At 36.3% G+C, this 17,002-nt stretch overlaps 2 protein-coding genes across 2 annotated transcripts; both read right to left on the bottom strand.

Moving 5' to 3' along the window:
- Positions 1-1,893: 1,893 nt before the first annotated feature.
- On the bottom strand, positions 1,894-2,274 carry LOC147408444 (uncharacterized). Its single transcript, XM_086432682.1, has one exon. It carries the CDS (start codon positions 2,272-2,274, stop codon positions 1,894-1,896), a length of 381 nt encoding a protein of 126 aa, XP_086288808.1.
- Positions 2,275-3,740: 1,466 nt separating this feature from the next.
- LOC147408445 (putative inactive purple acid phosphatase 29) lies at positions 3,741-12,239 on the bottom strand. The gene is made up of 4 exons (XM_086437465.1): positions 11,552-12,239; positions 11,071-11,462; positions 4,396-4,846; positions 3,741-4,032 (listed from the first exon to the last, which is right to left on the bottom strand). The coding sequence occupies exons 1-4, from the start codon at positions 11,994-11,996 to the stop codon at positions 4,022-4,024; spliced, it is 1,299 nt and encodes a 432-aa protein (XP_086293591.1). The 5' UTR covers positions 11,997-12,239; the 3' UTR covers positions 3,741-4,021.
- Between the last annotated feature and the right edge of the window lie 4,763 nt (positions 12,240-17,002).

Here is a 17,002-nt window from a genome sequence, read left to right on the forward strand (position 1 = left end):
GAACCCAAACAAACAATCCCGATCCCACCCACGATGTCACAAATCCGTAACAACAATTTGATGATCATACTCAACAACCTTGAGCTTCTAGGTTTTCACAAGATAAGAACATACATAAAGACTCAATGCTTTCTCACACTCTCTACAAAAGAGTGTGAGAAAGCAAGAGATGAAATAACATTACCAAATGAAACCCCCTTTAGATTTCTTTGAGCTAATGAAATAACATTACCAAATACCATTGGAAAAAATCCGTCAACCTTAACAAACAAGAGATGTTTGTGATTTTATATCACCAAATCAATGATCTTTCAACTTGCATCTTTCCCCCTAGACCTGTGAGTTCAAAAATATTTATTTTTCTACTAAGCTGAATACATATTTTTCATCCATGAGATGGATAACCTCATGTGGAGAGTTAGAAAGTAGTGGTTATCAAAAAATTAAAAAGTTTGAATTACAATTTCCTTTCAATCTCGAGAATTTGTTACATGAATATCATTTTGAAATTTTTTGAGAGATGTATGTTAATCATTTGTAACAAGACTTGCCTACAGTTTTTTTCCTTTTTTTACACCCATCACAGATACTAGGTTCACATGAAGGGGTAGGAGCACGTTAAGTTGGCAATCAAAGTAAAACACTTACCATCTCCTAAGATGAATCTTAATCCTCTGTTTCATTAAATCATGTTAAGGTGTCCCCTAGAGGATACATAATTCAAACTCTCATATGAGGAATTAATCAATGTGGTCATGCTGAAGACTTTCAGGTGTCCTGTCCAGATAAGTGTTACAGTGAGTATTGAAGCATTGTACATTTAAATGTACAATACACATAATCGGGATGCAATGCCGAACACATCCGATGAAATAACAATCCCACTTGCATCTTTTCTCCCTCAACAAGAGAGATCAAAATTTTAATCCTCTACTAAATTTAACATGCATTTTTAATTTTTATAATGTAGAAACCTCATGTTTATTTCTTTTTCTTTTTTAATTGTGCTCCTTCATTGTGTGGAGAATAGCTGACTCACATTGCTTACTTTAAAGATGTTTAGGGTTTGAATTTAGTAACTTCAAAGTTTCAGTTGCAAATGAATAAATAATCAAATGATTAACCAACATGAGATGATGCATTACACAAGTTTATTTGAATTTCCATGACCTTTCTCTAATAACAGCAGAAAAAGAAATCAGTTGAGAGGGAGAACTACCATATTTGAAGAAAACAACTTCACGAGGATTACAATTTCTTGCATTAACATCAGTTTCAAGATTCTTAGGGAGTTGTGTTCTTATTATGTGTACAGAAACTATGGAAACTTTCACCTGCCAATAATTCATCATTCTTCACCATCAAAGCCTTATCCCAAAAGTTCCGGGGCCAATAATTCTTCATTTGTCCCCCCTTAATTCTAAATGTAATTATTTGAATGGTGTCCCATTCATGAATTGCGGTTTCACGATAGTCTTAGACAGAATTTCAGTATAAATTTTAGGTTTCTTTTGATTTAATTTAAGTTATAGAAGCTTATACATGGATTTTTATTTATTTATTTTATAACCAAGGTTATCCATGGATTGGAATATCAGAATTCTGTTTATGACCTAGAAATCTACTCCACTGCTAGGGTTATCATTGAAATTCCTCAACAATCAACTATGAAAAATTATCTAAACATAAAAAATAATAATTTTTTTGCATCAAAGCAGAATCAAGAAGAAAGAATCGAATTGATATATGTCAAATGTATGAGAGAAACAATGGGGCCGTGAAAATTACTCTTTTACGTACAACAATTCACAAATACCTGAAATCGATGGTGATCACCAGATCTCATTTCAGAATCTAAAAATAAAAATGAATGAATGAATGAATTAAAGAAGATCAGAAAAGACCGAACAAGACGAAAAACCCTAGGACGATGAGCCAGACAATGTGAAGGAGTAGGAGAGCCTGACCAGATACGGGGCCGTTTCCACCATTACCAACCTCACAAAACCCTAACTTCGCCACACGTGTGCCAGAGCAGTGAGCATCGGCGCAGCCACACCAATATGTGATTCCATCGACACCGCAGACAGGATCAGTTCTAAAGCATTTAACAGGGCACGAAGGCGGATCCGATCCGGCACAAACATCATCATCGCTTGGTAATCGAATCGTGGGAACATCATCTTCCGAACGAACAGATGGAGAACAATGAACCGAGAAGATGAATAAGAGAAAGAAGAAGAAGAATAAGAGGAGAAATGTGAATGTGCGCATTGTTGAGAGGGAGAAAGGGAGATAGGGCGAGCTGTGATGGAGCTCGACCTTTCCCCCTCTTCTTGATTAGGGCTTTTTTTATTTTTTATTTTGGCTTTAAACCGATGTAGAAAACAATGAGAAAACAAGAGTACATAAATCAGAGACAGCTTGTGAAACCTGTAACGAATGATTCGATGTCTTTTGGCCTCATATATACTTGCTTATTGTGTGGGGTTTTCTATAGGGGAGGAGGGTTACTTGGTCACTTACCGTTTTGTGATCATTTATGTTTGGAGGGCAATGTTATAAGCCTAAAATTGTGTCAGGTTGCATGGTCGTTCCAATCATATTTGTGTTGTGTAATGATTTTGTAACTCAACTTGGCAGGATAACACAAAAACTCAATTAACGTGTACCTTGTATGAATAGTAGATTTTTCCCTCTAGATGCATGCACATCCCCAGAAAACATGTGCGTGTTGTGCATCCCGAGGTAAACATCTACAATTCTTGCATTTGCCACGTCTGTGAATTTTTGAGTTATCCTATCAGGTTGATTTACAAAATCACCCCCCCCCCCCGCCCCCAACACACACACATACAAAAAAAAAAAACACTGTAACGTGGTATGGACTAGAATTATAGATATTATTCCTCGAGATACACAATTGTAAATATCTATAAATATGTATAGTTGTGTATCCCAAAGAAAAACGTCTATGATTCTAGGACATGACATGTTAGGGAGTATATGTTAGAAATGCCCGTCAAGAAATCATTGTTCATTTATTAATACCCCCAATTTTTTCACGGAGCAAACAAGTAGGGTCATTATAAATTTTATGATAGATGGCGAAAAGGAGTTATTTCCTTAATTCATCAATTTTATCACTATTTTTCAAATTACATTTATATTAATTAAAAACTCAAGATATTATTATTAAGGAACATTTTGTATCTTTCAAGATGCTCTCCCTGAAGCTGTCGGAATTTGCTACATTGTTAAGTCCATTAATTCTTCTGTTTTCTCTCTTAAAATATAATTTCATATGGACTGCTATTTTTTAAAATATCATAAATATCAATAACTTATGATTTGTACTCCTACTAGTGATGCGTAAAATCTTAGTTACTTTTCTTTATTCATCTATACAGAATTCTAAAGTGAGATCGATGGGATCATGGTTTGTACTGTCTATGTTTTTATGTGTACTTGCATTTTTATTTATTTTTCTTTCTTATTCTTAGGGGTTTGTTTAACATTTGCCCTTGGTTAAAGTGCATTAAATACACCACGGCAATTCATTTTCATGCCAAAAATTAATTTTAAATAAAGTTATTGTCCAAAATACCCTCAAGGTGTATTTATTTAAAGCCCCTTAACGTGTACCCTGAGCACAAGTTAACAAAACCCTATTCTTAAGATTGATTTCTTTATAGAGGTGACTTGAAACGAAAATGATATTGAAAGCTCTCACCAAAATATTTGCAAACAAAACTTATATTAAGCATTTTATTTAAAGAAAACTCATATAAATCGCGATTAATATCCTTATGAAATTGCTTTTTTAAAATATATATAACACCTCAACTCAAGTAGTTTATTTGTAGTAGGATGACTTGTATCATATAACAGATTATTTCATCAGCTGTAACAGATCTGGAGAACACTCCCAAGTAACCAGTTTAAATTAACGTCCACCCAATCCCAATCGTAGTGAATTCCTCCATATGTCCATCACTCAGAAGCCACCAGAAATTCTCTCTCAGCGTCTCCCTGTTCAATCCAAAACACAGATGTATGTGAAAGAGTATAAACATATACACTCATAGACTGAACTCTCACTATCAATCCTCATACTGGCTTTTAAAAAGAAGGGTGATTTTGTATCTGAAGGCATTTAATTCCCAAATATTTTAGATCGGCTATATGCATCCCTTTCCATCATTCAATTCTGAAATTGAAGGTGTATCTACTTTCACTACCTTAATCCACACTACTCCCAAGCCATCATTGGCTGACATAGAAACATGACGCCTTCAATACACAATGGAGAATAATATGGGACTCAAACACCCATATTTGAATTAAAAAGGTTAGTTGACAAAAGAGTGACTAATTAAGATAAGAAAAGCTTACCAGCAGGGCTCTTGCTCCAGAGGACTTGAGGATCAATGGTAGTGAGGTGTTTGTCGTCGAGGCGCTTCCACGTTCTGATGGACTTCACTGCTCCCCAATCTCCTTTCTCTGTTTTTTCCAGCTTTGCCAAAACCACTCTAGCCCTCCTCGACCACCCAGCTTTGCCGTAGGCATGGTACCCAAAACCTCCAGCATAACAAAGATGTATACCATTTAGCTTACCACAGAAATCATTAAGGTGATCATGACCAGTGAAGACTGCCTTCACATCCCCTGCTTCTACCATGGTAGTAAAGAAGCCTGAGTTTATTGAAGCCGAGCTAATTCCCTCCTGCCTGACTCCCGTAAAGTTTGATGAGTCGAATTTGGCAAATTCTGGCAATGGAATGTGGAAGTACACAAGCCCCGGTGCTGCTGTTTTTTGAGATTCTGGCTTGTTCATGTAGGCCCTCTGCGGGAAAAGTACATTAAAAAAGAAAGCCTTTAATCGTTCCGAGTGGACAGTTTTGCAGGACATACATAGCAGCATGTTTGGCTAAATGTAAATTATAAATTTAGGATAATCGTTCGCAGGAAAAAAAAAAAAAAGGGAAAAGAAAAGAAGCCAGCTATCAAATTTGTTAAAAAATGTAAACATACACTTATCTTAGAAATCAAAACTTTTTTTTTTGATAAGTATAATATATTGCAAAGAGGAGAACCGAATACAAGGAGGCCGAGAAAGCCTCAAAAGAACAACAAGGAAGAAATAAACAAAAACACTAATTACATAACGAGTCCCATCTAAAAATAAAATCATCAAAAGAAGTCCCTGCGAACTCTATGTTTTGCTTAGACCATAGGTATAATAAACCTAAGATCTCTAAAAAACCTGCATGAGAGCTTCTGATCTTGTTGTTAAACACCCTGTTATTTCTTTCAATCCAAATCCCCCAAGCAATAGCCGAAGGAAGCATATTCCACAGGTAACGTTTTCTGGTGTGGAAAACTTTACTGGTCCATTCATCCAACAAGGAAGAAAACTTACGAGGAAGAACCCAATTAATACGAAATAAACCAAGGAAATATGACCAAATTTGATAGGAAAATGAACAATGAATTAAAATATGGTCAACCGATTCCCCTTCCAACAAGCAAAGGGGGCAACAGTTGGGAGTGATCCAACCCCGAACAATTAAGTTATCCATCGTAAGAATTCTACCAAGGGAAGCCAACCAAACAAGGATATTTTTGAGGGCACTGACCTTGACCAAATAATAGAACCTGGGATGGCCCGCTCAACAAGAGGAGTGAGCTGGTTATAGAATGACCTTACGGAGAATCTCGAATCCTTGGCTTTAGTCCATTCCCACCTATCTTGATCACTTTCATTGAGGTGACAAGTATGCAGGAGATCAAGGAAAGATGTAACCTCAGTTAGCTCCCAATCATTAAAATTTCTCCTGAACCCCAAATCCCAAATAGGACCGGACTCGTTGTGAACCAAACACTGCTGAATTGAATGGTTCTTCTTAATAGAACAAGTGTATAAGGATGGGAATTGAGTCGCTAGAGACAAAGAGCCGCACCAATTATCTTCCCAAAATCTGATTTTGTCCCCCATGCCTGCTTTGAATCTAATCCCTTGCTCAAAATCCTTGCTAACTTTCAAAATCCCTTTCCAAACACTACACCCATACAAGACTTTAGACTCGCCGCTGTACCAACCTAGACTCCTGTCCCCATATTTAGCTTTAATCACTTTCCTCCACAGACTACCCCTCTCCTCACCAAACCTCCAAAGCCACTTACCTAGAAGCGCTTTGTTGGTTAATCTAAGACCCCTAATGCCCAAACCCCCGTTCTTCTTGGGCATGCAAATCGTCTTCCATCTAACCAAATGATACTTCTTCTTACCATTCTTATCATTCCAAAGAAAGTTCCTCATGAGCCTTTCCAATCTAACTTCGACGGACCTCGGGAGTGTGAATAGTGAAAGAAAGTAAACTGGAATACTCGTTAAGGTGCTTTTTATCAAGGTCACTTTCCCTCCTTTCGACAAATAATTAGCCTTCCACGTACTCAACCTTCTTTCCAACCTCTCAATCACGTCATCCCAAATTTTAGAACTATTGTAAGGTGCTCCCAACGGTAAGCCCAAGTAGGTAGTGGGCAAGGTATCATACTCACAACCAAGAGTAGTGGCCAGCATATGAATATCTTCTACCTCCCCTACTCCGAACAGTTTGCTTTTTTGCAAGTTAGTATGTAAACCTGACATAGCCTCGAAACAGCATAGCAACACACGGAGCACCCTCACTTGGTCCCTAGAATACTCCAAAAACACTAAGGTATCATCGGCAAATTGAAGGTGAGAGATCAACGGTCCTTCATTCACCCTAAACCCCAAGAGCTTACCTAAATCAACCGCTCTTCTAAACAACCTCCCTAAAGCTTCAGCAACAATAAGAAACAAAAACGGAGATAACGGATCCCCTTGTCTCAAACCTCTTGACCCTCTAAAAAAACCAACTGGGCTCCTGTTGACAAGAATCGAGTACGAAACCGTTGTAACACATTTCATAATCCAACTTATCCATCTCAACCCAAAACCCATCCTCCTCATCATATATTCTAAGAACTCCCAGCTCACATGGTCATAAGCCTTCTGTAAATCAATTTTTCCTATCAACCCCTTTTCCTTATTTTTGATCCTAGAATCTAGACACTCATTGGCCATCAAAACGCCATCTAAAATTTGTCTACCCTTGATAAAAGCTCCTTGCTCATCCCCTATAAGACTTGGGAGGACTATTTTCAACCGCATCGCTAGCACTTTGGATATGATCTTATATACCGATCCCACCAAACTAATGGGTCTGAAGTCTCCTAGCTTATCCGCCCCGGCTCTCTTAGGGATCAAGGCCACGAATGTGCTATTAAGACTATAATCCAGTCGATTCCTCTCTTGCAATTCCTTGATGACTTCCATGAGGTCTCTCGAGACGATGTCCCAACAATGTTTGAAGAACTCCATATTAAAACCATCCGGACCCGGAGACTTATCCCCACTCATTGTAAAAAGAACTTATCTAACCTCCTCCTCCCCTATTTGTCTTTCCAACCACTCTCTATCCTTTTGATTCAAAGAATTAAAGTCTAGATTGTCTGGCCTCGGTCTCAAGGGTTCCTTTTCCTTGTAAAGATCTTTGTAGAAACTCACCACCCCTTCCCTAATTTTCTCTTCTCCTACCACCATGGTTTCATTGATGTAGATTTGACCAAGCTGATTACTTCTTCTATGGAAGTTGGCAATTTTGTGAAAGAACTTTGTGTTGTTATCCCCTTCTTTCAACCATTTGACCCTCGACTTTTGTTTCCAACTTATCTCCTCCATAAGCGCCACTCTTTGAAATTCTAATTTCAACTCCATTCTTTTACTCCTTTCCTCCAAATTTAGATTCCGTTCTTCCTCCTTCTTATCCCAGATATCTATGTTTGTCAAAATCTCTCTTTTTTTCCCTTCAATTCTCCCTAAAACCTCTTTGTTCCACACCTTTAACTTATCCTTCAAGAATTTGAGCTTCTTCTTGAACACACAACCCGGCTTTCCTATGGTCGAACACTCATTCCACCACTTCCTAACTAGATCTAAAAAGTTGGGTTGAACCAGCCACATATTTTCAAATCTAAAGGGAAGAGGGTACTGTCTAGGGTGGCCTGCCTCCAAAAAGATGGGCGTGTGGTCAGAGACAGGGCTAGGACTAGCCGAATGAATCACATTTTGAAACTTTTCCTCCCAAGCATTATCAACCAGAAACCTGTCTAATCTGGACATCCTAGAGTTGCCTTGGTTGTTGGACCACGTGAATCGTCTTCCCGGAGGGGAAAATCCATTAAGCGATGTCTTCCTATAAAGTCATTAAAGTTTCTCATCCCCTTAGATATGTTCAATCCCCTATTCTTCTCATGAGTAAATCTGGTGACATTAAAATCCCCACCCAGGACCCAAGGTTTATCCCAATAACCTGCAACATCTTCAAGTTCCTCCCAAAATTGAGTTCTCTCCTTACTAATGGTTGGGCCATAAATCCCAGTAAACACCCATTGGAACTCCTCATCCCTTTTACTGCACATAATAGAAATCGAGAAGGCCCCTACTAGATTGTCTGTCACTTGGATCAAATCTTTGTTCCACATCATAATAACCCCACCGGCTGAACCTAACGTAGGAAGGGCTATCCACTCAATGTTCTTCCCCCAAATTTCCTTAATGATCCTATCATCACAATAAGCCAATTTCGATTCCTGCAACGTAACAATGAGTGGATTATTACTTCTAATAAAAGCTTTCACTGCTGCCCTTTTTCTCCTATCACCCAATCCTCTAACATTCCAAGATAATTCATAAAGCACAATGATCGATCATGCTCTATGTATATTGTTAATCGACAAAAATTTTAAAGCATCAAGTACAGAGCTTAATATCGCAAAATTTCAGACTACTTGAACATCGAGTTGTATGTCCTCCTTGGGCTGTATGTGCATTATGAATTCTGTAGTGGAATCTTCACCTCTCCAATTATAAACATCAGTATAAAAATATTCTAATTAGGACACATAGTCCGATTAGAATCCTAGAGGAATTGTACTCTTCTTATAATTGCTAAAGTCATCTGTGAACGGTTGCCTTAGAACTCGAACCAACTACAGTCATCTGTGTGGGATTCTAATAAGCAATGATTTATAGAATCCCACACAGTTTAACCGTGTACTCCACTTGATTAAGATTGATCCAGGCTAAGAAAATCCACAAACAGGCAACAAGCCCACAAGTTATTTATAATATGAAAACCCAACCTCTGATTATTTCCATTAAACACACAATGAGAAAATCGAAAAGCCTTTAGATTAATATGCTATTGCAGTGTCATGATAAGTACTCTTAGCAAGTGTAGTCTCATCCTCTAGACTTGCATTGATATGTTAGAAAACCACATACTTCTGCAGGTTATAAGCGAGAGGGGGAAGGCCATGGAGATCAAGATTGACATCATATCATCGTAGGCTTGTGGCATCATTGTCCTTTGTTATTAGATTGTCAGATATCTGTCTCACGTAACTTAGGAAGATCATCAATCATGATGTTGGAACTACAGGGATGATGGTATGCCTCTAGTTATTGTTGTTCTTATTCTATCTTGGGGTCATTAAGTAGGATGAGAACTTTTTTTTTGTTTTTTTGATAGGTAAAGATAAGGAGGGACTGCCTATACACGAGGAGGTGGGCCAGCCAAATTTTTAGGATATTCCCTTGTCAAACCATGTAGCCCGCCTCGCTTTGTATAGGTGGAAGCCCCTAAGCTTGAAAGGCACTTCTTTGACACGAGGCACTGAGCCAAAAGCTTTTTTGAGCAAGATCGACAATTTCGCCAAGCATGTGAGTGCAAGTTATTCACACAGATAGATATAATTTAATTATGTTGCGCTGTGTTTTATTCCTTTAGTATATAGCTTGACGACATTCCTGACTAAGCAGGCAACGATAACATCTATGCAGAGAGCCAGATTCGGTTTATTAATAAAATAACCATACCATGCAACCTATCATACTATCCTTGGAATATTCTAATAATTTATTTTAATAACTTCTTTAGATGGAAAACAAAAATTTAGTCAAATTTCACAAATTAAACAATCACAAATTTTTTTGTTGCTTGGTGGGGTTAGTGGTTAACAGTTAGCATTTAGTATAAGAAGGGATTCCAGGGGGTTTGAACCTAAGACCTCGGGAACATCCTCCACAAGGTCTTACCACTTAGTTAAGTGGTCCTTAACAATCACAACTTGATGGGAAGATTTTCACAAAATACCAGTGATCTACAACACCACCACCAACACAAACACCAAGATTTGGAGTTCAGCACAACACAGGCTTATAACCATAGCTCATTTGGTTTGACACATTGAAAAGAAACTTTGAGGTCTTGGATTCAAATCCAACTTACTCATAAAAACATAATAACCCCAACACAAAGATTTGGGATGGACTAAATGAATCATGTTCCTCCATTGCACTATGTCAAAAACCATATCTATCAACAAATATGAATCAGGCCATAAAAAATACCCTATGCATCAAAAAAAAAAAAAAAAACCTATTGGTAATTCTTGGGTATTGGATTTGTGGGGATTTTTTCCCGTAATTATAAGCTTCATGAAAGGATTAAACAATGACAAAAGGTGATGGAATCCAATGTCAAAAAATCATCAATCAGGCTTATTCTTTGGATCCACCAAAGGGCAGAACAAACATTGACGGGTTTGGCCCCCCTAAAGTGTGTAATGAGGCATTTTGTAGCCTAAGTTATCATATTTTTTAATTAATCACCCAATGAGAAAGAATCTCACACAAAATACATTCAATGTTCTACCTTCCATGGTTTTAAAACTCCATACCTTATCTCATCCCCCACTGATGTGAAGTTGACTCATCCAAGTCATACTCTATAGGAATCAAACCATTTAAAATTAATTTTGTAACACATATTTACAGTCCCAGTGGGTCCAGTGACTTGTATACTTTCACATTGATGGATGGTATAGATGGCTCATAGTTCATACAAATAGTTTATTAATAATAATATAATACTCACAAGTCACAATAAACAAATAATGAAAAAAGAATTACAGTACCTGGAGCTTGAGAGAAGTGCGTTGATACCAAAGTTGCTGTGAAGGCTTGATCCAACCGTAGCCAGGGATTGAAGGAACAGTGGAGTAATCTCCACTGTCCAAAAAGTAGAGATTAAGAACTGATTTGTTCCGGAGACTCGAACCCTCCACCCCACCAACCTCCAAGTTATAATTCCCAAATCCATCGATAACTTGCGCCGGAGGATTCAATTGAGCTAACGTGCGCTTCATGCCCACTACATATTTCATCACCCCTTCCCTTGACAGAGTCGATTCGTGGTCATGGTTCCCCAGAACAGCAGCCCATGGGATTTTCGACGAAATCGCAGGCTCAAATGCCAAATCCATAGATTTCTCTGCATCTTTCGCGTCGGACCCAAATATGTTATCTCCTGCTCCACAAAACCTCATCTGGGTCAACTCGGAAACTCACTCAACGAAAACAAAGTAAAAATAATAATAATAATAATAATTAAAATACCAGTGAAGATAATGAGATCGGGATTTTCAGCTTTGATCATGCGCTCTATGAAAGCGGTAGTGTTGAGATCAGAGCAACCATGAACTTGACTTGGTAAAACATCCAAACATGGGGTTGTCTTTCCATCAGCGTAGTGCATGTCTGCCACCTGTAAGATCTTGAACTCTCCATTTTTGTTGAAACCCAATCCAGGTGGATGTGCAGAGTAGGGTTTTGCATTGGCAGCGCAAACAATATTTAGAAGAGAGTGAGATACGAAGAGGTAGAAGAAAGAGAGAGAAAGTGATTTTTTTGTTGATGCCATCATTCGCTTCTCGGGATTTGCCTTGCCCTTAGAGAAGTCTCCACCTGTCGTGACCTTAATGGGCTGAAGATTGATTGAAACAGATACCAGAGAAGTCTCCGTCTGTCGTGACCTTAATGGGCTGAAGGCTGATTGACACATGTCGTTACTTTAATGGGTTGAAGGCCTGATTGAAACACGTGTTAGAGAAGTCTCCGCCTATCGTGACCTTAATGGGCTGTGTTAGAGAAGTCTCCTCCTCTCATGACCTTAATGGGTTGAAGGCTGATTGAAACACATGTTAGAGAAGTTTTCCCCTGCCGTGACTTTAAAGGCTGAAGACTGATTGAAAAATGTTGTAGAGAAGTCTCCGTTTGTCATGGTATTAATGGACTGAAGGCTAATGGAAATATGTGTTAGATGGACGTGGGATTTATCCTAATGTTTACATTTAAAGTGGAAGAAAGGTAGAAGCAAAAAAAGAAAAAAATTTAACTAAAAAAATCAAAAGTAAGAATCAAGGCTGAAGACTGTGTTAGATAAGTTTTCCCCTGTCGTGACCTTAAAGGCTGAAGACTGATTGAAAAATGTTGTAGAGAAGTCTCCGCTTGTCATGGCCTTAATGGAAACATATGTTAAATGGACGTGGGATTTATCCTAATGTTTACATTCAAAGTGGAAGAAAGGTAGAGGCAAAAAGAAAAAAAAATAAATTAAATAAAAAAATCAAAAGTAAGAATCAAGTGATTTGTTTGCAAGTTGTTGTGTAAACGTTCACATGTCTTTCTCATGAGATTAATGCAGATTTTGATTAATATTGCAGATACCCCTCGGCATAAACGTTCACATGTATCTCGCGTGAGATTAATGGGTTGAAGACTGGTTGAAACATGTGTTGGATTGAGGTGGGATTCATCGTAATGTTTAAATGAAAGTGAAAGAAAGATAAAAGAAAAAAAAAAACAAAAGTAAAAAATAAAAACAAATAAAAAAATCAAATAAACAGAACAAAAGTAAGAATCAAGTAGGTTGTTTGTAAGTTGTCATGTAAACGTTCACACATGTCTCCCATGAGATTAATGCAAATTTTGGTTAATATTGCAGATACCCATTGCCATAAACGTTTACATGTGTCTCGCATGAGATTAATGCCGTATGACATAGGAAACTCCGCCGGTCGTGGCCTTATGGGTCTTCTATCTATCTATATTTAAGGTTGATTGAGAAATGGGCCCCCGCATTTTGGTCATTATAGGAGATACCTTGGCATATCTGTCTTTATTATTATTAGTTAAAATTGCTTAAACAGACCTACCATAGGGACGAGTTTCTAAATGCATCATGAGTTTTTGGTCCGTATCTCAACAACCCATTAAAAACGCCCCTCACCTCGATAAAAACACCCAACTCAATTCATCGAGATGAAATTGTCTCATTAATCTTAATTATTCATAGTCAAATGTCAAGATCAACAATTTATCTCAATGTTATAAAAAATTAAATTCAACTATTGGATCAAAGGATGATTTGAATTATTGAAATTGTCAATCTCAATAATTTGAATCATCCATTCCAATGATTGAAAGAGATGTGAGCGGCGTTATGAAATAAAATATTTACAAATTGACGTCAAGATATCATTAAAAAAAAATTAGACAATGCTTAGAAATCATTCTTGATTAATTAATTTTCATTTATTATTTATTATTTTAGTGAGATAAGGCTAATTAGAAATTGTTTAATACCAAAATTTGAAATATCACAAACGTCCTCATCTTTACGTTTAAACTTAATATTATACAGATCATTTTTTACACACACACACAAAAAAAGAAAAAAAAAAAACTAACCATCTTTAAAATTATAAAAATTACAATCCATCCTTATGTTAGTCAATTTTATAAAATTATAAAAATATCTCTTTATTACATCATCTTTAGAATAACTTCAAAAAATATCTTAAATTACTAAAAGTTCTACATGATACATGTGTGCCTACACATGCCATCTACTAGCATAGAGTAATACAAAATAACTTAAATATTTTCCGTAATGACCCGATCCCATATTTTACAAATAGGAAGTTAAATGTGTTTAAAATATTTGGTTTAACCTGTTTCTAATGAGGATAATGGATAATTTAAAATGTGAAGTCATTTTTTGCTTGTTGTGTGTGAAATTCTACAATTTAGGAAAGTAATTCATTTATTTTTGAATTCTGTAATCCTAAAAATTATTTTAAGATGGTTTTTTTTTTTTTTTTTTGAATTTCATGACATATTTACTTTTAGTTTACATGATATATAATTTATATAAAAAAATGTGGGTTGAGTGTATAATGAAAAATTTTCTAGGTGATTTTGATTCATACCATATAAATATTTTATTTAAGATGAATTCCATATTTCAAAATGTTCCAAGAGTGATTTTGATTCATGTAAAACGAGTGAGTTTAACACAAACAATTAGGGCACAATATTGATTCAAGTGATTATCATGACCGTCCAACTCACTTAATTAGGCGTATGATCATCATTGTCGTCGTCCATCTCTTTAGGTTGGGCGTATGATCATTATTGTGGCCGTCCAACTCTTCTATTTAGACATTGTAGATGCCTCATTTTTTGCATCTACCTAATTCGATAATTCGTCATTCCGTTGTTGTGAATTTCTAATGATGAGCACAAAAAACTCGAAAACTTGAGTCTCTTTCCCAATTTTTATGTTTCTAGTTCTTTCATCTTTTTCATTCGTTACGACTCGATATAGAAATTACGCACGTTTATGATTACTACACCTTATATTCGATTTAGTAAGTACGTACGATTAAGTTTGTTACACATTTCGATAACTTAGAGACCTCATGACGCAAGAAAAATATAACCTCATGACTTATAAACAATCACATTGGGACTAAAAGAAACCTCACGTCAAAACTCGTAAAAATCAATAAAATGACGAAAATACCTTTTGTGGGTCCCACACCCCTGAAAAATCTCGAAAGTACTTTCATTACCCTTAAAATATGATTTTGAGTCTAACAAAACTAAAATCGATGAAAATGAGAAAGTTTACGAAGAATCACAAAAAAACGATCAAAATACTCTTTGATATCTGTCTTTTACCTAGAAACCTCAATTCCTAGGAAAACGTGATCAAAAATAAATTTCTAATAAATTTACACATAAAAAAAATTTAGAAAACCTTCTCCTAAAAAAATTGAAAAATTTAAACATAAACTAACCAATCGAATTAAAATTTAAAACTTAATCAATCAATCAGAACAAAAAAATTAAAACTTAATTAACTAATCAAATTGAAATCTGAATTTAATAAATCAATCAAAACTAAAATTGAAATTTAATTCATTATTTAATCAATCAATAAATTCGTGATCAAGGGTGAACAACCAACACAAAAATTTTAGAATAAAAGTTCACTAATTAATGTGAGATACGATCAAGTCGTTAATCCATCGATTTTAAATTGATCCAATTGACGAATTTAACCAATCGTAAGCTTTGGGAGTGGCGTGAGTCGCAAAGCACGGGGTCGAAATTCTTTTAGCAATCTCACCTATGATTGATTCGATTAAGGAGGGAACCAAAAAAGAAAGAACAAATAAAAAAGAGAAAGAATAAAAAAAGAGGAAAGTAAAAAAAACCTAAAAAGTCTATAAAAGGAGGACTCACTTTCACGTTTTGGGGTGGTCAATGATTCTCTCTCACACAGCATACAAATAAAAAAGAGGGAAGACAAGAAAATTCAAGGAAAGAAAAAAATTCTAACAACACGGCAAGGAGACTAGAAAAGATTAAAGGAAGAAAAGGAGAGAAAAAAAAGGAGAAAGAAAAAGAAAAACATAGAAGTATCTCTGAACCTACCCCTCTCATTGACGTTGGGGAACAGCCACCGTAGTAACCCCTCCTTTTTTCTTCTTTCTTCCCCAACCTCACCTTTCCTTGTTCATACTCTAGCCCGCCATTGTTCTTCTCCTTTTCTTTCAGTCTACACCCACAGACCCTATTCACAACCACCTCATACACATCACAGCCACCTAGCCCTCTTTTCTTGGCTATGCTTACCCCAGCACCTCCACCTACCTCTCTTAGCCACCCTCACTTCTCAGACTCATACACATCACAACAAAACTAGTCCCTTTTTTCTCCCTCTCCAGATCTTCCAATAGCAGTCCCTCTCATCTCCTTTTCTCTAATATGTGGACCAATCCAAATCCGTTTTGAAGTTATTTTTGGTTCTTAGACCTAAATTAGGTAACAACTCCTAATTCTTAAAAAATCCCTCATTTACCAATCAGATCTCGTTTTCACTATTTAGTGAAAAAGAGTAGAGATGATTTCAGTGGCAACTCTACTAGGGATTTTAGGGTCAAACTTGACCCGATTCAAGACTATCCGATGACTTTGGATTTGGATTGGTATTTTGGATTTCGATCCGATATCTTATTAGATCAAATCAGGATAATAATGTCTCAATTCGATAATATGTTAGAAACTATATAAATTATATCAGATATCTATTAAGATATATGGAGTTTATTTAGATTTTACATATGACCCGATTTGGTCCCGATCTAATTGTTAATAGATCAGATTTGGATCCTAACATTGGGTTTCAATAAAAACACCCGATTTGATACTTATCAGATCAATCCTGGATCCAAGCTGATCTTTATTGGATCAGTACCAAATCAACCTCAACCAGACTCGATCCATTGACAACCCTAACTCCAACTAAAACTTGCTTCGTAGGGATGACGATTCTTATCCGACCGCAATGACATGAATTTAATAAATTTGGGACCACCGTTGTCTATAGGAATACCCGGTTATCAACAAAAAAAAAAACATATTTGATGATTGCATTTTTTTTTTTTTTTGGTGGGAGTCTTGAGTCACGTAATTATTTTGTGATAATTTATGTTTTGGGGGCAATGTTATAAGCCTAAAATTGTGTCAGATTGCATGTTCGATCGTATTTATAAGGCACAAGTTGTTTGTTTCCTAGTCACTTACCATGTTAATAGGCATGTAAAACGTGGGCTGCAGATTATTTCTGTTCTGTTATTTTTATAATGCTATGTATAACCAGTTCAGCCATTTAATGGAATAAGAACTATTCTCCAGATTTGTTTGTGTTTACTAGAC

This window comes from Akebia trifoliata, chromosome 3 (assembly GCF_017979445.1).
Source record: "Akebia trifoliata isolate Shusen 1 chromosome 3, ASM1797944v1, whole genome shotgun sequence".
Taxonomy (NCBI): Eukaryota; Viridiplantae; Streptophyta; class Magnoliopsida; order Ranunculales; family Lardizabalaceae; genus Akebia; species Akebia trifoliata.